Source organism: Anser anser, assembly GCF_964211835.1.
Source record: "Anser anser genome assembly, chromosome: 7".
Lineage (NCBI taxonomy): Eukaryota > Metazoa > Chordata > Aves > Anseriformes > Anatidae > Anser > Anser anser.
Window position 1 is genome coordinate 20,898,539 of NC_139727.1, and position 24,222 is coordinate 20,922,760.

The 24,222-nt window shown below is 38.3% G+C and overlaps 1 protein-coding gene across 1 annotated transcript in view; it reads right to left on the bottom strand.

Moving 5' to 3' along the window:
• Window positions 1-8,263: 8,263 nt before the first annotated feature.
• LOC310902822 (transmembrane 9 superfamily member 3-like) overlaps window positions 8,264-24,222 on the bottom strand; it is a 44,212-nt gene continuing 28,253 nt past the window's right edge. Inside the window, 7 exon segments of the mRNA XM_083844935.1 lie at window positions 8,264-9,607; window positions 13,610-13,686; window positions 13,796-13,879; window positions 14,305-14,451; window positions 14,541-14,609; window positions 16,077-16,216; window positions 23,910-24,040. Of these exon segments, the coding sequence (XP_083701061.1) occupies window positions 9,540-9,607; window positions 13,610-13,686; window positions 13,796-13,879; window positions 14,305-14,451; window positions 14,541-14,609; window positions 16,077-16,216; window positions 23,910-24,040 (716 nt within the window). The 3' untranslated portion in view covers window positions 8,264-9,539.

Consider the following 24,222-nt stretch of genomic DNA (forward strand, 5'->3'; position numbering starts at 1 on the left):
TGGGACTTACTGGTAGCTGGATAACAACAGCTGGATAATAACAGGATGCTCAGTCCCAGCTCACAGCCCTTTGCTCCTCACTGATAATCACCAGAATAGGGCTGTAATACCAAATCCACCTGTTGAGATCAAGCCTGGAGAATAACGTCACTTTGGAGAGGAGCCCTAAATGAATGCATGCCCTCAAACTCATGAGGATTTGATGACCTGTTTGGCGATGAGTGTCCTGAACAGAAGCAATGAAAAAAAAGAGGCTAATTTTTGGAAACTATTCCAGCACTGGAGACCCGCAGGGAGGACAGAGGGGAACACAGTAGCCAGCTTCAAACATGTAAAGGAAGAAGAAGCAGCATCAGCTGCATCAAGGAAGATTTAGGTTTCAGGCAAGCTTTCTAGCAGTAAAATGGGGAAGCCCTGGAACAGAGTGCCATGAAGAACAAAGGTAGGCTGTAGTTTTGTTTGTTTGTTTTAAGAGGAATGTAGTCAAAAACCCGTGAGAATAAGCTTTGTAAGATAACTAGATCCCCATCTCCCAAGTTTTGTACTGTTCATACACTAACAACTTTTATTGCATTATCTTGCTATTTTCTACAACATTTTCAGACAAAGAGCAGAGTATTAATATCTTTTAAAGAAAGGCTGATCCCCATGCTTTAGAGGGGCTCCCAGTTCCTATGAGATGAGAACACTAGGCTAGCTGCTCCTTTCTCTCTTCTCTGTAGAGGAGGTCCCCGCAGCATTACTTTCTGAGTACTGTGGGAAGTTGGAAAATAAAATCTTGGACACTTGCAAGGGTTGATCGACAAGTTCTCTGATCAGCATCATGAATCAGCAGAGCAAGCTCTGCACTTGTCAGCAGTGGGGAGATTTGGACTGTCACCCACTGAAAAGAACAAAACCTTTTCAATGCATGGAAATTGCTGACCTCTTCCAGCATGACAACCTATGTAGGGGAGCCTGAGCTCTTCTGCATATAGAAGTTCTGTTATATACGTAGATGGGGTATACAAGAGGACATCTTAAAGCTTTGAAGGAGGAAGAAGGAGGGAACAAAATAAATTTTCTTTTTAATCGTGCAATTGGAATGAGCTCATGAGAGAGTTCAAAAAAGGAGCCTGTTACTATTATCCCCACATAAATGAAATTCCCCCGCTACAGCAGACTCTTTCTGGAAAGCCATTCCCTAACACGAGAGCAGCACAACCTTTTTAGAAATGGCTCTCAGTAACAATCACTGCATTTTGCAACTGGCAGCCAAAGCAGTACACACAGGATAACAACTGCTTCTAAGCGTTCAGAGGATTGGTTTATGTCATCTTGGTTGGAGGTGCCTCATCAGTGCAAATAAGGAACAAAATCCCTGTGAAAGTATTTTTTTTAATCTGAGCTGCTAAAACAGTTGGCAAAGTTACACACAGGCAGTGCAACTCGTGACAGCAATAGTTAATTATCTAAAAACAACATAATCTATATCCATCACTGTCAAAGACAGTCTTTCCCTTCGCGCTCAGAATCCCCCCCTGCCCAATGCGTGCAAACAAAATCCACCGTCTTTTCAAGCCTCGCTGAACAAGAATGCACACAGCTTGTTTTGAACAGCATCCATGGGCAAAGCTATGTGGGAGCCACTTAGCATTGATGGACTATCTCTGCACACAACATGTCCTGAGGCCAAAACACACAAGTTTGTTAGTTTTTCCACAAGACCTGCTTCTTGCCGCTTGCCAACACTTGGGTCCTTCAAATCTAACAAAGTGATTAAGGCACTTTCCAGCCTGTCTCACTGTTAGTTCCTCTACTTCCTCCAGGTTTACAAGCAGATTTCCTTTCCTGGTCTCAGCTCCCCAAACACACAAAGATTTTCTTCTTCCATTTATATCACCACTACAAGGGCACAGAGCCCTGGAGAGATGGAGCTCATTTCTCTGAACCCACAGAATTCTCATATCTCTTCCCTCTGCATTTCAAGTACCCCCTCCCTTCTGTTTAGATACTTATTTGCCTCCTTTTTGGTAGGAAACAACCACTGCTGCAGCTTGAACCTGATGCGCATCGCTTCCTACAGGCACTGCTGAGCACTCTGCAGATGCACCACTATCCCTCTGCTTCATGACACTGTATCACAGGCCCATTTAGCCTGTTAATATCACCACAGGCTTCCCACCCGATGAAGCCTGTCCTCCTTCATCCTATTTCCTCTTGCCCATTTCCTCCATCTGGTTTTATCTACCAATCTATTGCTTTAGACCCCCATTATCACTCCAAGAGCTGACCCCTCCTAGGACACCCTTTCTTCATTAGTTTGGCCAGTGTCATTGACAAATCCAGATGATAAAATGGAAGTATCACAAAGGTCACTATTGATCCCTGCTATCTCTTCCTTCCTTCCACCCCTCATTTAGTCATTCCTGCTATAGGATGGGGGTGGGCTGTTCTTTTTTCAAGTTTACTGCATTACCACCCAGCAAATACCTCACTTAAGCTTAAATGATTCATTGCCCAAAAGGAATCTTTAAAGGTGCTGACACATGTCTGCTTAAATATGTTCCAGGGGTTCTGAAATCTGCCATACAAGACAGCTCCCTGCACACAGAGCTGTTAGCAATTCAACATAAATGTATCGACGTAGCCCAGTGTAGACACAAGCACTGACATTTCTTCAGGAAGATAGGAGTAAGTAACTAATGTTTGGAAAAAACATTTTTGTTCACCAAAATAGCAGGAGACAGCAGTTTAAGTTATCCCATCTAAAAAAAAAAAAACACACCACCAAACATTTTCCCATTGTGACTGCAGTCCTTAAACTCCGTGGGGAAAAGCAAGTTACCAACTGAGGCATTTTTGAGATGTACTGAGACAAGCTGTGGGAGTCAGGGGGAGAAATCTGTCTTATCTGAAGTATGAATTTTGGCTTGACCACTGTTTCCCGAATTGAGGTATGTGAAATGATGTTCCATTAATTCACTTAACATCTATTTCCAGGGTTCACACAGGAGTCAGTTGTGTTTGGAAAGCTCTGAGCAGTTAGTGCTTTTGGTGGTGTCTGCTGCAAGGTTAAACAGCAGTGCATGGGAACACCTTTGGAAAAGCATCTGCTGAGTTCAAAACTCTGGAAGGTGAAGCCATTGGTCTTTCCAAAGAACAGCCTGTATTTTGCTATAGAAAATCTTCTGTCAAATATTTTTTTCCTCTCTTTCCTAAAGGATGGGATAGCTGCATTTGTCTGCTCACCCACAGGCATCTCTTAGTGTTTGATAGCATGTGCTACCTGAGTTTAGAGTGACTGAATTTGCCAAAAAAAGCTTTGGTAATGCTTCATGAAGAATTGCCATAAAGAAGTCTCCCAATCACAGTTTCTGCATGTGGATTTATCTGTAGTAGCATCTGCAACCGAATCACACACCTGGCTATAGTACAGACCATGCACACATTTCATCTAATTAGGCAAACAATACTTTAGGTTCATCTTACATGTTGCGCTTTACACTGCTCAAATCAGAAATAGCCATTTCCTTTTCCATTATTTATTTAGCTATACATATCATTAAAAAGAAGTGTTACATTTCAGATTCAGACAATGGTAGATGTTTGCATTCATTCACTTCCTGATAGTGAGATAAACAGGAAAAAAAACCTCAAAATCAACTTTCAGATAAGCAACTCAGATTACTAAAAGTGATTTTGCGGAGTCCGAACGCAGAACTTAAGTAACCTAATTGCACCTCTTCAACATTTTATTGTAAAAATCACTTGCAAAAGCATCATCTCTGATTCTTGCAGGTAAATGTGTGTCTGTAAAACTGCCAGACCTCTTTTTAATATAAACTGGTTCATCATAATGCTCGCTGTTTTGCGCCAGACATTAGGTGGGAAATGAGAAAACGTCCTCCCCATTTTTGCAACTACACCTCTTTAGCAAAGCAAGGAAAAGCCTCAGGCTAAGCTAATACCGAAATGCAACGGATAGGATATACCATATTCTCAGCCCAGTAAAGTGATATGGCTAAACCAAGACTGTAGCGATTCAGAATCAAATAACTTCGTAACATGAACTCCAAGGGAGCATTACATCTCTAGTAGCCCAGAAAACAACCATGCCTTGTCTAATGCTTTGGTATATCACACAGTTCCAAAACATTTGACACAAACCTTTGGGAAATGAGCCACAAACAAAAGCTTCCTTGAGTTCAGTATTGCATGATGTTCTAAGCCACGTTTAGAAGCTTCACAAAAAGTTCCCAAAACTCTCAAAATTTTTCATAAATCAAGTAAAGCTTGCCACTCAGTGTCTTCAGGAAAAAAAAATCATAGCATGCTAATTACAGCATTTTTTTCCTAGTTTGCTCAGCTTTTTAGATAGAAGTACTGGAGACTGAACTTTTTGGCTCAGACCCAGCATAGTATTTCAAGTTTACAGTGCTTAAGTCTTATCAAGATAACTATTGCATTGCATGGGTAAGTATGCCTCACGATATTGGAAAAGTTTATTTCTAAGTAAAGGCTATTTCTTAACAGAAAAAAAAGTTTGGTATTTTGTTTATTGCACATGAGCTCCCAATGCTAAAAATGCACGTATTTTCTGGAAGGCAGTCACGCAAAGCTAGCTGAAGGATAAAAGTGAACTTGAATAGTCGATATGCTTTGGAATGCTCCAAAGCCCAAGGTCTTGAAGGAAATCTTCGGTCTAGAATGTAGGGAAAGTTCCTACAGGTTTTCTTTTCATAAGTAGTAAAGCCTTGGGGTTTTCTTTTCATAAGTAGTAAAGCCTTGGCACAACAGAGCCTCTAGACATGTGTGACATATTTCAGAATTGTATTAGTAGGAAAATTAACTCTCCCATAAGCCACAAACATTTGTAACAACTAACACCCCCGCCAACCCCCCGGCTTCATTCGCACTACACATTGCAAATGAAAGCCCTGCACCACGGTGAACACACTGATGAAAATAAAAAGGCAGCAATTGATATGGGACTGGGGCACATGATACTGGAACTAAAAATTTGTCTCCAGAGGCTTGTCTTTGAAAGAGGATAGTCCACTCAATAAAGCAACTCTTTCTTATCCTTTTCCCAGCTGGGTTTCTGCCCTTTAAAAGCAATTCTGTCCAATAACTGCTCAAATGTATTGAAACTGCAGAAAGCCTTCCAAGATTCATGGATTCTCACAGCATTTTTTTTCCCCCATGACCCCCCCACCCCAAAAAAAAAAAACACAAACAAAAAAAACCATCATAACAACGTAACTAGCCATGAAAGTAAATGCAGTAACAACCCCTCCCCATAACTGAAAAGAAACCTTCTGGATAAAACTGCAAGATGTGAACAATACTAGTGCTACTTGTAAAACTTGCATGCTGATGCATCTCCTCACAAAACTGGGAGAATTTTCTCACTGAAATTATTTAGAAAAAAAAAAGTGGTCCTTTCCAGGATCCATTTCTACATTTCTGCCTTTCAAAAATGGCACCAAAACTTTTTTTTTTTTGCACAAAGATGCTACCAAAGAACACAAGCTGTAAATGCGCTGCTTCAAAATTTTGAAGAGGGGCTTTATTGCAACAAAATTTTAACAATAGCAGTGGCTTTTATAACTTCAGCGTTAACCCTGTTAAGAGATACTTGGTTTAGACTGCTGGTTCAGGAGAACTGCCAACAGCCATTGCAGGACTGCCACTACCACAGTGCATTCAGCTAGGAAAGACTGAAGGGATCCAGAGGATGGAATCCTTGTCCAATCCACAGTTCCAACTGACTTTTAATTAAAGCACATACTTAAGAACTAATTAATTAAACTACAAGCTTAAGAATTAATTCAATATAAGGGGACCCTTCAATTAACTCTAGCTCCAACTACTCAATTTACTTGCCCACAGACTGCAGAAGTGGCTTTTTTTTTTCCTGAGCTCATACGTTTCTGACACATTTCAGGAGTAATTGCTGATGCAGTCACACTTATGCAACTCTGCTGTCTTCAGTAAAGCTGCCTACATATCCTTCATCAGGCAAACTGGCTGGATGCTACTGATGCTGAAGCCAGAGCAAAACATAACTCTCATTTGAGTTACCTGTGCAGTGATGATGGTGATAAGAAATGCAAATCTTCACAAAAGCTAGCAGATGCCCCTTGATAAAAATATTTTAAAACATGTTACCAATTTTACCCAGTTTTATAACACCAAAAGCATAATATTAATGGTATATATATATATATTTAATATCTGAAACTTGTGAAAAGTACTCCTACACTATTGTACAGAAAGTAATGTGTGCCCTTTACACACTTTGGAATGTAAATCTGGAGAGGAATTAATAGGTAACTTGTTTCAAAATGTTCAGACATCAGAAAGGAGCATAATGTAATACTTATTTGCAGTCTCCATTACACCCAATCCAGTGTTTATGCACTTCTCATACAGAAAGTACCAGAGGTGCTTTCTGTATGTACTCTGCCACAATATATAAGATTTTAAATTGTATATATCTAAAGCATTTGATCAATATTGGCTATCACTACACAACTATTTGCTCAATTCTCTGGCCCCAGAAATTGGAGAAGCACTGAATGGCCAGCTGTGGAGTCATCAAAAGCTTCAATTCAAGAACCAGAAAATCCTAAGAAACAACCATGGAAAGAGGAGCGTTGTCTGTAGCATCTTTATTTCTTCCATAAAAGAGGAAGGACTACATCATCTAAGCAGAGAACTTCCAAATTCTATTAAGCAAGATGGTTCACACCATATCCACATTTTTTTGGGGGTGCACAAATAAATGGCCCTACCCCAAACAGCAACCATAGAGACAAGCTGTTCAAAACTGGTCACATTTTGCACTCCTTCAGAAACCAAAAGAAAGGGGGAAAGCAAAGTAAAATCCCAACTTACTCATGTGCTACGGTGGAAGTACAAAAATGTCAATTATTTAAGCACAGTACTTCTCCAGAGGAACGTGCTTGCAGAAAGAAAAGCAATGCCTGTGCAGTATCTTTTCAATGTCACTTTAAAAGCTATACAATCCTATCTGGATATGCAAAAGCTAATAATGCCAGAGGATAGAGAAAGCAAGTAGGCAGCCCACTGTTCTGTGGCATTAAAAAGTGATTAAATGAAATTCACAAACCATTTAGTGACATTTCTGATAGACTAATCACATAGCAGTGCTCTAAATAGAGAAACAGACCCATTATCAAAATATTCCCTTTAAAAAACTTGTATCTCAGAGGAGTACTTAATGTATTTATTGTGTGGAGATAATAGCTTCTCACTTTAGGTTTACAAGAACATGGATGAACAGAGGGCTTCTCCCATCCATATGCACAAGCAAGAACGAGTACAAACCCCATTTTTTGCTTTTAGTCTCCATGTTTTGGAACAAAGGAAAACTAACTGTTGATACAGTTTATGAGCCCATCTCAAAATCAGCCTGTACTTTAATAAAAAAAGAATTATCTTCTGTTAAATGGCAGAGTGTTCAGCTACAGACACCAACCATTCACTTGAAGCAAAACTTAATTATTTTCTGAGAGATTGGTTAAAATTGGCCAAGAAAATCAGAGCTGAAAGCTCAAATACGTTACCGAAGCTATATACAGCAGGATGCATCGCTTCTCAGTATTAACTGTAAGTTCAGTTCCCCCTCTCCCCAACCCACCCCTGCAGAAGCACGGTTGTTTCTCATTGTGGCTACTGCATTATCAATACTTTTTATGGAGACAATACAGTACTAATCAATACAACCACTTTGCTCATTTTTTAAATTCAGGAAGTTGCCTTCTCCGTGGCTGGTGCTGTATTTCAGACAGCCACAGTGATAAAAACATCCTGATACGGCAGATGCCCCCTCCCGCCACCCCCCCAAAAGAAACAAAACACAAATCCATCAAGCCAAGCGGCTCTTAAATCTGTCACAAACACACTCAGGATTTTTCTAGCTAATACAGTGCATATTTAACAGTCATCTTAGAAAGACTTAACTTTATTTGCCCATTTATTTCAGTCTGTGCTTACCCCCTTTTTTCTCAGTACACTAGCTGGATCACAAAACATATTTCTCCACAAAGAATTCAGCCAAGAAGAATCTTTTTGGGCTGGTCATCCACTTTGGAGCTGTATTGTACAATACAGTTGCAAGCAAATTCTGAATTCAAAGTGTGGGACTTGGATATTTGAAAACCATAATAATATCATATGCAGAAATTGGCATTCAGCGGTATTGCCTTTTCAAACACTTTCAACTGCAAACTCATCTGTTTCCACAATCAAAATATTTTTGTCTGAAAAGTTTATTTTAGTTTTCTGAACACTCTAAAGCATCTGTGCTTTTGATGTTACAAGTGTCCAGATAGGATTAACAAAAATTAAAATGTTCTAAATTACAAATTTAAGTCCTGTAAGAGCTTCAGAAAGGAAAAGGAACAGAAAAGCATGACATACACACGTTGTGAAGAAACCCCAACTTTTCATGCAATGGCAGGCAAGATGTAAAAAGCCACCCAAATTCACACATTTTTTACACCGAATCATCAGAAAAGTACTCTGTAGTAAATCTGTACATCCAAATACATTTGGGATCTACACCTAAGTTACATTATTTAATGTTATATACACTTATTACCCCTTGTATGTCTAAAGGAAAATTCTCATTCAAACCCAAACCAAAAAAAAATATGCAAGACTAACTTGGAAAGAAAAGGAGAATCACTTTAGACATTCAGTTAAAATGTTGGTTTTGTTTTAATCTAGACCTCAGAGTGTTTATTAAAAAACAAACAATCCTCTTCATTTAACATTTTGCTTTCTAACTGTACAGTAAATTGCATTGCAGAGAACATACCCCGTCTTCAAACTGTATTTTCTTTGGATGGATTTAAGATGTTGCTGGATATTACTTTAAAGATAAATAAAGGGAAGTTGGTCCAACTAGAACAATAGCTGATATATTACATGCAGGTGGGTTTTTTATATATTTTTAAATTATTTTTTAAACAAATGTGTAGGGTATAGTTGATACTGCAAATAACCCAAAAGCACCTGGATTCAAAATATAAAACATACCTCCTATCCTGGCAATGGCAGTAAAAATCAGAAAAGTAATCTTTCTGGAACAGCATTTTTACATAATTTAGAAATGTTAAGTACCAGGAAGACTACTAATCAAGTAGTTTTAGCAGCCAAGTTTCCCTCTTTTTATTGAATGGAACAAATGCTTTAAATAAACTGTTTGTCCTCTTCACTGAAGAGAGCTAGTCTATTCATCTTTAACGAGCTAGGTTTTTTTTCCTTATTTTTTTTTTTTGGGAAGATTAGCCACATACTGTAGTAATGCCTACTGCATATAATCCAAGCATTTGCTGTGAACAGTTGGAGAAAGCAGTCAGTAAGAACCTAGGATCAATGAAATAGATGTTACTTTAAGCCATCCACAAAATGGAGACCCATATAGTGCCCAGTGTTAAAACCCAAATCTCTTCTCGCGCTTTTTGTTGTGCAAGTTCATCCCCCTGAAAACAGGAACTGATCCATAGTTCAATTTTCTTATTTCCTTAGTCAATTTTCACATTAGTGTAGATTTTACGAACAAAGGCACTTGTTCCCATGTAACCAATAGCTCCTGCAAAATAAACAGAAGATGTTGAATACATTAGAGCTGATCAAAATAAATCAGAAATAACACACACACACTTCAACAGTCACATAAAACCATGCACTCTGCACACAGAAAATTATTTACTTGCAATATTTTTCTCAAATTCCAATTATCCATGCTCCCAGTGAACGTCTGGCAAGAACTCCCCTAGCCTAGCAAACTAAATCTATTAAGCCATCTTACCAAGAGGCCATGCTCACTTGGCCTTGATAAATATAGCGGCTCCCCCACTGCTGCCAATAAGCAGGTCCCTTTTTCTGAACAGAGGGTAAAAAACATACAATCACCCACTCTGCAGGGAAGGTGGATGGGAGGGCGGGTTTTTATTAGAAGTTGCATGCCTTCTGGATGAGTGTTTTATTGGCAGATGGCTTTTTCCTTCCCACAAGGCACAAACAATAATAGATCCCCATCCCAGGAGTCTTAAACTCCAAGGAGGTCTGTACAAAGAGATTAAACTAGTAGCAGTTAGTAGTTAAAGGAAATTGCAACCTGTGGTTTTCAAATTAGTAAGAGTCATGAGCAGATTATGCATTGTCACAGACGTAGTAAAAGAACAGGTCACTGCGTTTTTGATAGGGGCAACAGTTTATGCTAAATCCAAAATACTGCAGGAGTAAGGATACCTGGAAAATTTAAAAAAAAAGTGCACAGGACCAGGACCTCTTCTCAGAAAGAGATTCAGCAGCCTACTGGTGAAACCCAGAACCTGTTTTGCCAGGCTGATTAAGCATCATTGTCATACAATATCTGCAGTGAACTGTCCAGTGCTTTTCTTTCAGCTACCTTTGCTGACCACAGATTTATTTAGAATTGGGACAATTCTTTAAATCCTGGGGACTGCTCAAGTAGTTCATGAGTCCAGCCATTAAACCTGCACAGAATTCTGGTTTTCAGACCCCCAAAGCCCAACATTCATATGAAATCAGGAGATCTGCACAAAGCAAACCTGATGAATGATTCCAGTGCCACTGGAATAATAAAGAGCCTGTAGAGTCAGTCTGTGTTGTTGCATGGCATTTCAAGCAGTGTAAAATATCATGACAATCATTCCACTAGTCAGCAAATGAAGTACTTGTATTACAAACTTGGACAAAGTAGAGTCCAATTAAAATTAATACAGTGCATACAAGATCAGGTTGCTGCTCACAAGCAAGCGTGCTGAGGATGCAGCAGAGAGGAAGCCTGGCAATGACGTGCAGAGGTGACATAAGCTTGGAGTCAAACAGAAGCACACAGACTGTTCTGTAGACTGTGGAGGAACTCATCTTCTGTTGCAGGCAGCAAACGGACAAAATAAGGGCGCTGGACCCCTGTTTTAAGACATCACTTTTTGCCTATTAAAGCAGCTACTGTGAATGGATCCAAGGTTCATTTCAGATCCTAAACTCAGGTGCATCACAGAACTTGTTCTTTGAGGGTTTCTCTAGTAATGTGATGCCAGATACTACAGACATTTAGGAGAGCAAAGCACTAATTGTGGTTCATTTGGGATCTGTAGAATGTGTGCATGAGATGGAAGTGAGGGGGAAGAGTAGAGAGCAGCAGTCACAGGAGACCACAACTCTAAATTCCATAAACAAGTCACAACCCATCCCGAACCACAGCAGCCTTATCCATGAAGTACTAGTCATGGTCACGTCCAAGCCAGCAAATTAATCCTCAAGGCTACTTCACAGGAGTTGAATAAAAGCAGGGGGAGGGTGAGGAACACCAGACAATGATGACAAACAATTAAGGAATGCCCTCCTGAGACAAATGCAGGCTTGTTTAAATAAAAAAGCAATCGCATTGATTCTTTTTTAATCACCTGATAAGGTGTTTAATTTGGTTCTAGCCTACATAGGTTTAGCAGAAATAGACTGTAAGCGTATTTCAGCAGAACAAGCCTTTTAAATGAACAGAACCCAAAATAAGCCAAATAGCAAGGAAGAGCAGCTGCAAAGAAATCATAGATTATTTCCCATCTATTACTTCAAGCCAATTAGCACTTACTACAGCTGTGTCTTTGTAAGCACGTAAGCTTTTCAAACATCCTTCAATCACACTTACAGTATTATCTGGATGCCAAAGCGTGGTATTGCAAAAGACCATTCTATACTACTTAATTCCTAAGCCATACACTGAGTTCATGAATCAATTTTGTTCTCTGGCACTAAGAGGCAAGTATGAGGAGCTCAAAAGATTTGGAAGTTCTCATGGCTCCCTACTGTCCAGTCCCTGGGCTTAGATGCTCTGTAGAGGGCAAAAAACTTTGGATCAAAGCATCCTACTACATGTGGGATTTGAGTTCAGTAAACATAATCAGAAGCGCTGAAAACAAGAGTTGGAAGATACTAGCTTACTGCCTTGGTCCAAACTAGTTTGTTTTATATCCGGCTGTGTGATGCTGAACATGCTAATTTACATGAGCATCCAAAGCACAGCTCTACACGCTTTCACCAGAGATGTAGTCACTATGGCATTGTGCAGCTTGTGTGCTGACATGTTGTTAGATCTCAATGACAGCAAGTTCCCTGGACAAATGCTTTTGATAGGGATTTTTTTTTCTTCCCCCAGCATGCTGAAAATAGGAGTTCTCAGTAAAAAGGAATCTCACAGCTTCTCTTCCAACAAAGTTAAAAATTAAAAAGGAAAAAAAATCTCAATACGGTTGTGGAAATAAGAAAATACTTGTGTATGAAATCTGATTCTGAATAGATTTAGAATTTGTTCCAATATTCTATCGGGTAGCGTCCTACCATGACAGGAAAGCATTTTACAATCTTCCTTTTCCATGTTAAAAAGGACACAAAACATTTTAATTACTGGAACTAGTGGGCAAGCTTGGCTTCTGCATCATAGACATTTTAATCAATACCAGCCTGAGCACTTTATAAAGAAAAGATTAGAGCTGAAAAGTATAAGCCTATTAAAGAAAAAAAATGGCTGCAAGACTACCAGAACAGCAGGGAAGTCTTGTAATGTGCCAAGAACCCAATGAGGCAAGATTAGATTTCACAAGAGAAATGGGTAACAGGTACTCGGCAGCTAAGAGCTGATTCCTTCCCTCCCCCCTTCAAAAAGCATAGTAAAATTACCCTTTGGGAATGGGCCTCAAATATCTAACTGAGAGAAAGCCTTCCACTAGAGGCTATAGGACTATTCACTGGTAGGAAGGAAAGAATTAAATAAGGATCATACTTGAAAAGCAGGTAATGTAAAGTGCAAAAGAACAAAGTAGCACTTTCTGAAAGTCATAAAGCAAAGAGTAAAAATAAAGCTAACAGTTAAATAAGCATACATGGCTTCATCAGATGACTTCCATGCCAAGAGATGTTTTCCTCTAAACACCTCTCAAAACAGTATCTTAAAAAGCAATGAAACCCAGCTGCACACAGGAGCACTTTGCATTCTCTTCACCTGTGAATATTCCAATACTCATTTTTCAAATGCTGTCTTGAGGTTTCATTCCTTTCTGGACTGTCACCCTCACATAAACACGTCACAGGATGCAGAAGGTAGTGCCATCAGCATTGCACCACCGATAGCTCAATGTGTGTACCTAGCTCCTTGTCCCAGAGCAACAGTAAAAACTCAAAACCAAAAAAATTAACATGGATTCAACTTAAATTGGAACTTACTTTGAAGAATTTAGACTGCATTAAAAATGTAACCTATTACTGTATTCTTGCCCAATACGGAGTCTTTCAACCTTGCATGGAGGCTGAAATTCTCTGCACAATACATAAATGCTCTTCCTTAAAATTTAAAACAAATTATCAGAAGACACAATCTATGGGAACCTCCTATATTATGTAGGAACAAAGTATAAAAAGAGAACTGTAAGATTAATTTTAAGGATTGTACACTTTTTTGAGCAGATCTTGCACCACATACATACTCCACCAAAACACAAAGCTAAAACCAGAAACATGACAGTCTGAAAAATTCTGATAGTAAATTTTCAATATATTTGAAACTTACCACACATTATTCCCAAAGCTGTGCTAAATACTGCCATATAACCAAAGTAAAATGATGTTTGAAACAAGCCATACATCCTGAAAAAGAGAGAAGAAATTATGCTAGTTATTTTTCCTCATCTTTCTCAACACATTTTTCTTTGACAATATGGCAATCTGATATTCAAGAAAGAGAACTACCACTTACTTTGTCTTGAAAAAGTAGTAGTAAAAGGAGTACATGTAAACATATATCGCAGTTGATGCAGCAGAAAGAAAGCTTGTCCATTGCCTGAAAGTAAACATGGATGCCCATCATACATCTAAACCAAAAATCTTCCCAAGAAAACGCACAATGCACTAAAAACTTGCCCTAAAAATGAAGCATCTTTGTTCTACAGATTTAACAAAATCTACATGTTGTCTGCTACAAGTGCTAAAAGCTTCCATTGCAACATCTGTCACTAATACCAGCGATGACCCTTCTTTATATTCCTTCATGCTTCAGCATATTTTTTGTGCATATATACATGCATGGACAGATGTGCACTCACTGAGAAAGCTCCTGGATAGAAAGGGTCCGAGAACTGCTTTTATTCCCTACAGCTAAAATCTGTTTGTGGGATACTTTGAAAAGACCTGTCTACACTGATGAGACATAGCTTTTCCATAAAACTTCCACAGTCTGTTCAACTAAGCAAGTAACAGAATACTTACCACCTATAATCCTCTGCATTTAGCAGGAAATAGGTACAAACGATAGTCACACAAACTGTCACAATGCAGAGGATAACCAGAACCAACATCATAAAGCCATAAACATAATAGATCTTGTAAGCCCAGAATGAAGTAAAAATGAAATACCTGTAGAGAGCAAACAAAATATGCAGATGATATTGTAATTGTACTTAGATTATTTTTAAATCAAATGGAGAAATCTCTGACAAACTCACATTTCAATAAAAATTGATCCAAAAGGGAGAATTCCACCTAGGCAAACAATAACAGCCGGTTCCATGAACCTGAAAGACATTAAAACTAGTTTAGGGACAACTTTAATCTTTCATTTATAAACATATATTAAGACGTATAACCAGGAAAATAATACGGATTAATTAATAGGATGTCATGTATGGGTAGGAGGAGTCCTTCTTGGGGGAAGTAAGAAACAAACATAAGGCTCACACTTATCCACAGGCCTACGGTCAGGAATCTAACCAGTCTTACCAACTACAGAAAGGATCTCTTTTGCCTGAAAAGGGCCTAAACAATCAAACCCCATAACATCCACTAGCCTTCAATGAAGACAGTAAAAACTCAGTGCTGTCGATGACCGCAAATACTGCAATGAAAATTTCAGAGTAATGCTTATATAATTAAGAACCAGTGTTCGTTTTAATGCTATACTGAGTCATAAGCACATGGCTAAAAATTGATACTCAGCTACCCACAGATGGTCCTGTCACTTACTAAAGGTGATCTCTGCCCAGTACTTGCAATGATGCTGAATCTAGCCAGCAATCTGTGACTTCATTTGCAGCTTCCTTTATCATTTACTTGAAGACTTGTCTAAATTGATGGTGTGCACTTTCATCGTCTTCATGGAAAGCATCTTAGTTCTTTTAATCTGTCATCCTAATCCTGCAAAATCCATCAGATTCCCAAGATACATGCCACAATATAAATCAAATATAAACCAAATCCTAGCATGTGAGCTGCACAACCTGCCACTAACAAGAGACTAAGTGTGCTGCACTTCCTGGTTACTGTGGGTGTACACATTTCAGTGCCCCCTTAACACCGTTCCATTCCTCTTAACAGGAAAAGCAAGAAAAATATATTAAAAAAATCCTCTGAGGATACTTTCATTTCCATAGCTTGCTGCTTCCATCACCGAAATAAATTAGTAGGAAAAAATGACTGCATTCAAATTTGCCAAAAAATGAAGACTACTTTTTGAGAACCGGCACTCCTTTACACAGACTTCAAAAAATAATTAATTCACAATTCAAACTGTATAGTTCAAGTATTTTAGGCTCTGTGCCATCAACAAAAGTGCAGAAGAGCATTGCAAGCTTCTCCCTACCTTCACCCTGCAAATATGTCTCAGCTTGAACATAGAAACCATTAAACAGAACAGGTCTGCCTCTAAGGCACATTCAATCCTAAATCTGTAAGAGGCATTAATGAAAGAGGTGAGGTTTAGTTTCAAGATACCCATATCAGAACTGGCTTGGAATCATCACTTTTGGCCAAATGTAAACCAGTGATCCAGAACTGCTACAACTATTAACCATTACCCGCTCATGGTGCTTTTATCCAACAGAAGAAAAAATACTAAGAAAATCTCAGTACGGGTGTTCTTCTAGATACAGCTCAAAGCAAATAAAAAAAGTTACTTTAGAAAGGCTTTTAATGATCACACCTGAAAAGACATTTTAAATGTACCGAAGTGAATACATCTAGTTACGATGCACAGTTGTCTTTACCATTTTTTCTCTGGTATGGGACGAGGCACTGCATTGACACGACATGGAAAATTAGGCTGTCCCGACAGATTTCTGCCAAGAATCGTACCAACGAGGTTCAGTGGAAGAATGACAAAGAAACAAATGCAGCATACTGCCACCTGTAAATGAAAAATAAAATAATAATTAAAAAAAAGGTATAAAAAGATGAAAGAAGATAACCAACATATCCTGTATATATTAGTCCTTAGTAGTTATTGCTGTAGAATCATACTCCTGGTTATGAAGAATTAGTCAATATACATCTACTTAAAGTATTTATTTCCTAAGAAACTTTGTAGTAGATGTTATTAAAAAGTTTTAAGGATATTTCTTACATCAATTCAGAGAACATAACTATTATAGATTTTTTTTTTAACTGTTTTTCCTCTAATCATTATATACAATACATCACAAAGCATCACAAAGGAATGCAACTGAAATTTTCATGGTGCTTTGTCAGTTGGAGCTTTGTCAGCTTCTCTTAACTTTTTGCAGATTTATCCCTCGGACTTAACATCTAGCAGTTAGGCAGTCACATACATAATTAAGACAAATATGGGTATGAGATTTTTAATCCAAACCAAAAAAAGGAACCCAAACAAGAATAGTGAAGCCATGTCAGAATGCTATCAATCAAAATTTTGGGTTTGATTTTTTTCAACCAACCAGGTAAATAAGAGCTGCCAAAAACACAAATGACCTCTGGTATGCAAAAATACTCAGTTCAGAAGCACAATGGCCCTACTTACATACAAAGATTAGGTTTACACACAACGCAGCAAAGTCAAGCCAATGATCCTGTGCTATGCAATGGAACATCCTCCTTAGAAGTTTATCATGAGTCTTTTTTTTTTTCCCCCTCAACATAAGTATGTAGTTCTGCTATTCCTGGAAGGCAATATATTTTTATCTTCCAAAACAGGATAATTTTAAATTTTTAGCAAGATATAAAACACTCTCAAATCTTTAGCACAAAATGAATTAGCATCAAATATTTTGTTAACTTTTTGAGATGAGGAGTTGTACTACATTAGCTCAACACAAACTCAACATTAAGTCAATCACATGAGTTTAAGGTAACATCTGACAAAATAGAGTGAGTTATCCCTCTGTTACTGATTTGCATACTGTCACTAGCCTGGGCCAGATGTGAATGGAAAACATTGCCTGTGGTCGGATGGAGCGAGATTTTATGCTTCTCAGAAGGGGTACACTAAACAGGTGGTCAACGAGCAGAAACGCTCTCCAGACTGCTTTGTACTTCGAGATGTTACTAAAGCATTATATCATCAGCCACTAAAACCTGAAGCCTCAGCAGTAAATAAGGAGAAACTAAGTAGCATTTATACTTGGCAATAATAAAGTAGATTTTATACATTTAATACACATTTAATATCTCCCATTTATCATCTTCCATTACTGGAAAAACACAAGCAAAACAAGCACAATTTATTAGGTAGGACACTGAGGTCACCTAAGAATGAATTACAGAAGCATATAAATCACTTAATGGATGCAGACCCTGCACTTGAAAGCTACTCAATCTAAAAGAATGAGTAGATGAGAATTTTCAGAGAAAAACACCAAAAAAACTACGAAATAAAGAACAACATATTGAGTGCCACATTTACTAAAATCCTTTAAAAGCCCTTCAACATAACAGGAGAAGAGAAGCACTACCACAAAAATAAATAACATTCTGATATCACTACTAAATAAACTTGAACGGATCTTGACTAAAAAATCTCAGCTTGTCTGAGCCGTAGGGGGAAGACAAACATTCAAGAATTAAGGCATGGTCAGGATCCAAAGGATTTTCGAGCTGACCATATTGAAACCATTTCCATTGCAAGAAGAGGTTGCTCTGCGTCCTGCGTGCACAGGGCATGGTGGGCTGGCTCTGTCCATGGTGCTCCCCACATGTGCTGGGGCATAGGCTTCAGGCCTGGCTCAAACACAAAGCTCGGCAGAAGCGGGGCTGGGCATCCATATTACTCATCCAGTTGGATCCGTCTTTTACAGTGCCGTTATCAAGGTGTTCGTAGCTTCATTTCTTGATCTTAGAAATAACCTTTGGCTGGGGATAGTGGTAGAGACCAAATCCACTACTTTAGTGTAGAAAGAAACTATCCAGCAACAGCCTTGAATTCCAAGCTCACCTGGAACAAAACCTACAAGCCTGTAATTGCTTGTCTTGCAAAACTCATCGACCACAGACAATCTGCATGGAAATAATATAACCTCAGGGAAGGAATCATCCAGGTTTAAATGCTTATTTGGCAAACTCTGAGAGGAGGAAAAGCAGTCAGTAGCATCTCACTCCATTGACACTAACTACAGAGCTGATTGCAATCAAATCAGGTGGGCAAGGAGTAGGCCCAACTTCCTCCTGCTGGGCATGGTGGTTGTGTTGTCTGGGAGACTGACTCACCAGCAGCACTGAAACCTAAAAATGTTTACCTACATAGAACAAGCCAAGACAGACCAATGTTCCTTGAATAACGGCTTCAGTAAGTACTGCCAACCTGTCCCCAGTACATCTGCAGTTGGCATACATCAGAAAAATTGAGTGCTTGTGGTTTCACTATCAGATCAGCCAAGCCATGACTGATAATGTTGTACTATCTTCCATTCTACTTGGTTGAAAAATGAACAGATTTCAGATAGAACAGCTAGAACCTTTGGTGAAATCTAGTAAGAACTAAGATAAACCAGTGCTTTGTTAAACAATGCACCGTCTGTCTTAATGCAATGTTACGTTCTGTTGGATTTGGAATGCATTTTTTACCTAGAGTGACTAAGGAGTTTAGAAATCATCTGAGATGATTTTGCAGTGCAAAGGAAGGCAAACTAAATGAGCAAGGGGAGACCATAGCGTAGGCTCAGCAATGTCTCCCACTTCTACCTGCATCTGACAACCTGTCCAAGCTGATATTCTGTCTTCTGAAATAACCCTGCCCTGGTGAAAGCAACCTGCTAATCTTAGAAGACTGGCCAAAGTAACCGGTGTTGTTTAGTCAACACACGCTGCTGATGTGTGCCTTCTTTCTTGCTTTCAACTCACCGTCTGACCCCCAAGGTAGCCTACCTTCTCTGACTGACACTTGCTGAAAATTACTTTCTTCATTCTTGGCAGTAACAGTCTTCTCTGGATGTGAGAGATGACTGGAGAAAGCCAGCTTTTTTTGCTTCTGCCATTTCAGCCATATTCCTTTAAATTTCAGATCTGAGGTGAACACACTACTCCCTCCTAAATTAAACAAGTATTGCCTGTTGCCACAGATTGCTAGGGCAGTGTGGATGCAGACTGGCAATGCCTAAGCCTAGAGAGTTTAAAGCCAATCTGAAGCAAACACAGGGTAGTGGGGTAAATAAGTATCTGATCTGAAAGAAAAAAAAAAAAAAGAAAAGAGAGAGAAAGCTGAAAAAGAGCGATTTCTGCCTCACAGCTTTCAAAGAATGAGATTACAATGGCAAGAGCAGCTCAACTGGCCTCTGGTTCACCATCACAAATGGTGAGAGGAAATGAAGGAAGGATCAACACAGAAGCATGCTCTGCCTTCCCACAGAAACACCTCCCAGCAGAGGGAGGCTAAAGTTTCTTTTTTTTTTTTTTTAATTTTCGAAAAGAATCAATAATAGCAGGCAGAGGTGTGAGAATTAGGTCTTAATGAGCCTTTTAAGAGAAGTATTATTGTAACATCATCCAAGAGAAATTCAGAGAATGCTGTTAACTACCACTTCAGAAAACACAAATTATGTGAATAGACAGATCTACTACATCTGAAATCCCAGTTTTTCAGTGAAAAAGCAAGCACACATTCTCCATAATCCATGCAAATGAAGGCAAATTACATGAGTTTTTCTACCAAGTCTGTACATTAAAACGTACTTATTTCATCCACTGCTTTTTTTGTTATATAAAATATCTTATTCATAGATCAGTACGTGACTTAGGTTGCAGATTTTAGTTGTCATAGGAGAGATCATCAACCTCACCAAGCTTACATTCTTTCTAGTCCCTTTCCCTTTTTTTTTATTTTGAGGGGGAAGAATATTTACTGCCCTTGACTGAATGTGTAGAATTCAGTTTTCCTTATATGAAAGGAAACATTGTTGAGAAGAATATAATTTATGTTTGAGTGCCATGTGTTTCATATTTTCTGACAACTGTAGATTAAACTTCATTCAAAGGTGATAATTAAAATTTTTATGAGCATATCTAATATTAAACAGCTACTGGCAGGCTGCGGTGCCTTGACTGCTTAATGCACAAAGGAGAAAAGCAATAAAAATTAACTGTCAAAGCAGCAGCTTGATCTTTCCTGTCACCTACCAAAAATGCACCCTCAGACAGCATGAAACTCTCCTGCAGTACAGAGGTACAAAATCTGTACACTGAAACAGTTTTCTACACAGAATCTGCCAAGACAAACGCACAAGAAAAGACTAGAAGGCTTCAAAACAGTGTTATTAATTTTATTACAACTATATTGCTAATCTAGGGTGCTACTTTGAGTAAAGAACAGAACTGTAAAAAATGTAGCCAGAAGCATTAAGCTGTATCTATTTCAGCATAAGTGAGGTTTTTGACAAAGATTCCACAGTCATTTTCAAGCAATCTGAAGAATCAGTCCACTAAATGTATATTTTTTTTCTTTTTTTTTCCTTCTATTTTTAGCCAGGAGTATTTCAGCCAGATCATTTTCTGATCTGGCTCAATGCACAAAAATCTGTGGTGATATCAGGTCGACCATTTTCAGTGGCAGCCAACACTAAACTTAAAGCTGTCAGAGATGGCTGCAGCCTGGATTAAGCTGTCAGAGGAAACCTTTCTAGTTTAGACGAGGTATAAATGATGCATACACTAGGGTACTGATCCCAAGAGAAATTCCATGTGAATAACCTTATTTAATTAAATCATTAAGAATGCATACCGGAAATGGTAGCCATACAGGAACCTACTGCTCAAACAAAACAAAAATGGTACAATCTAAATAGTTTAACATAAGCTGTTCAGATTCTGCAGTCAGAATATTAGTCATACTAGCCATAATGAGAATCTTGAAATTATGTGTTACACAGAACAACGTACCTAGACACAACTTGTGAAATGCCAGCATTAAGGTGGCCTCTTTAAATTCTATCGTGGTGTACTCTACAGAAATTCTGCATTACTTAATAAGTAATTTTGAATGAATTTTTACTCAATGAATAATTTTGCCCAGGGAGGTGGTGGAGTCACCATCACTGGGGGTCTTTAAGAAGAGGCTGGACGTGGTACTGAGGGACATGGTTTAGTGGGCAATATTAGATGGTTGGACCAGACGATCTTGGAAGTCTTTCCCAGCCTTAATGATTCCATGATTCTTTCCTAAGTATTTTCATGTAGGACTACCATCACATTCCTTGTAAAAGTAAAGAGAGCTCACTTCACTTGCCACTATTTAAAATTATTTCAATTGTCCCGTAATCCATTTTCTGTTTACAATTCAAACACAACAAAATAGAAAAATGATCATTACACTGAAAACACTCGCAAAGAATCAACAGAAGGTAAGCCAAGGTGTACAACACCTTCAGAAGTACCCGATGTTCAGCAGTAATGTGATATTTTAAACAAAAAACAATTCCAAAATAACAAATTTGGGCTCCAAAGAATTGAACTGCACTCACTCTATCTATAAGGATGAAGAGATGAAAGCAAACACAGGCTTTTAATATCAACTTCATATGCTTAGGGATTTAGAAGCGTTAAACCATTAGGTTTTAAAAAGTTCTCATATTTGAATAAAATCTGTCACATTGTTTACTGTATTTTGAAGAAAAAGGCAACAAAGATATCCCAGGGAAGAAATTAAAGCCTTTGTTCCTGCTCACAGTATATTTCCCAGCATAATGTTTGTAACAGTGCAGCTTGCACGAATATCCAAAGGGGCTACATGCAGAGACAAGACTGACAAATGACTGCACAAACAAACTGTGGATCTTCCCAGTACCTACTACATCTTTCAGTAGATTCCAGACATCAGGACTAAGATACTCCAGGTGGACAAAGCTCTGATGTACAAAACAGACTGAAATGACAGTGACGTGTATGAAGGTCCTGAAAGGCCCAATCAATTTGAGCATTTAAATACAAAATGCAGAAGAGCATATACCAGGCAGATCGAAGACGTAGCCACTGCATATTAGCTTGGATACCTTGGTTTGACAGCAGTATCAGCTGCTCTTGCCTACCTTCAACAGAAAAATCTGTCTCGAGGGAGGGATTAAGTCACAGAGAAGAGACTGGTCCTAGAGGTTCACTGGCAAATACCAATACGAAACGGGCAAAGCACAGGATGCCATATTTAAGCATAGACTTTTAGCAACCTTTTAGCTCAGTGATTCTTTTCAAACTCAGTATCTGCTTTTTCCAGTTTCACAGTACCAAAGAAAAAATGGTTAATTCTTGCCAGCAACTAAATCAAGAAGGGTGGCTTCAAGACATCCCAGGGCAAATGAAGTCATTTCTGAGTTTAGTATATTTAGCTGACAGAGATTTTACTTCCCGAAAACAAGAAATCAGCAGCAAGTTTACAGTAGAGAATTGTGGAAGATTCACTACATTAAAAACAAAAGCAGAAAGATACAAAGGTATCTTATCCACGTAGCTAGAAAGCCTCCCGGGGACTTCAGACTGAAGCATAACATGGTAATTTCATACAATTTTCATTGCCTTCTACAAACCAGCTTCATTAGTTAATTCAAAATTATTAGAGCATTATTTATTCTGATGAAGTTTCCAATCCATAACCCACTCCTACTAAAAGTTTGCTAACTCCACTGAAGTTTTATGACCAGTTATAATGATTCAAACGTTCATAAAACCTCAAGATCATTAAAATCACTACGTATAAAGAGTCCTAACATCCCGATTAAGTGACCCTTGAAGATTTATATTCCCATTTGCTTTTACACATACATGTTTCCATGATCTTAAAATACAAGTCAGTTGAACAGATTTACAAGACAAATTTCAACCCAGGTGGAATTCCCTTCCCTCAGCATTTCTGAGCTCCAAATGGGAATACAAGTGAGAAATCTGATATCACAAATGCTTGCTCAGCAGTAAAACAGAGCCTCTTTACACATGTCAGAGATCACTGTTGTAAACCTTTCTGACAGTACTGTACATGGCTGCAAGCTTAGGAAAGATAAACCAATACAATATTCCTTTGGGGCACAGACCGATTAATAAAAACAGACAAAGATAAAATTTTAACTTAACTCCTTGAAGAAAAAAAACACACAAAAAAACAAACAGTTTATACACATTTAACTTGATTTTGTACTTAATAGTTTTATAACAACTAATTCGATAAATGTATAAATTTTGTATTTAGGCAGGCATTAAAAATACTATTTATAAGGAAGTAACTATAACCAGCACAAACATGAAAAGTAATGACTACTCCATTAAAAAAAAAAGTTATTTTGTATTTTTTGTATTGCATTTTAGCTTATAGCCAGTTTGCATTGGTCATCCAGAAGAAAAAAAAATCAAACTACTAACTTTACATGCTGTACTTAAGATTGTTACAGAATGAAGATGGAACAGAAAGCAGAAGTGCCATTTTATGCAGAGGACTGTTGTTGGCACCCAATAGCTGTAGTGATTAAAAGAAATTATACTTGAAGAACTTAAAACCCTCTCAGAATAAATTTCTAACTAGAAAGCTAAAGCTATGACTCACAATTGTATTTTGATTAAAAGGTAGTTTTCTTGTGTCTACAGTGGTGTTTAAATTCTCCATTAAAATGACTCACCATGGTTCCAAATGGTATAGCTCTTGAAGCATGATAATAGATGGCAATGAAGTTAATGAAGAAGGCAGTTCCACACACCATTGCCGGAATAAGGAAAGCTCCAATGAACATCTGTTTTATCCATCGCCTTCCTGTAAGAAGGAACATTCCAATGGAATTGATAACTTCTTCAACAAAATACCAGCAAGCTCTCCAAAATTTAGGTGTTTAGTTCCTTTCCCCCAAAAGATAAATAAGTAACAACATACTACAAGGATACAAGAGCCAAGTCTCAGCTAACAGTTTTATTTGGCTCTTGGAAACTTGCAAGATG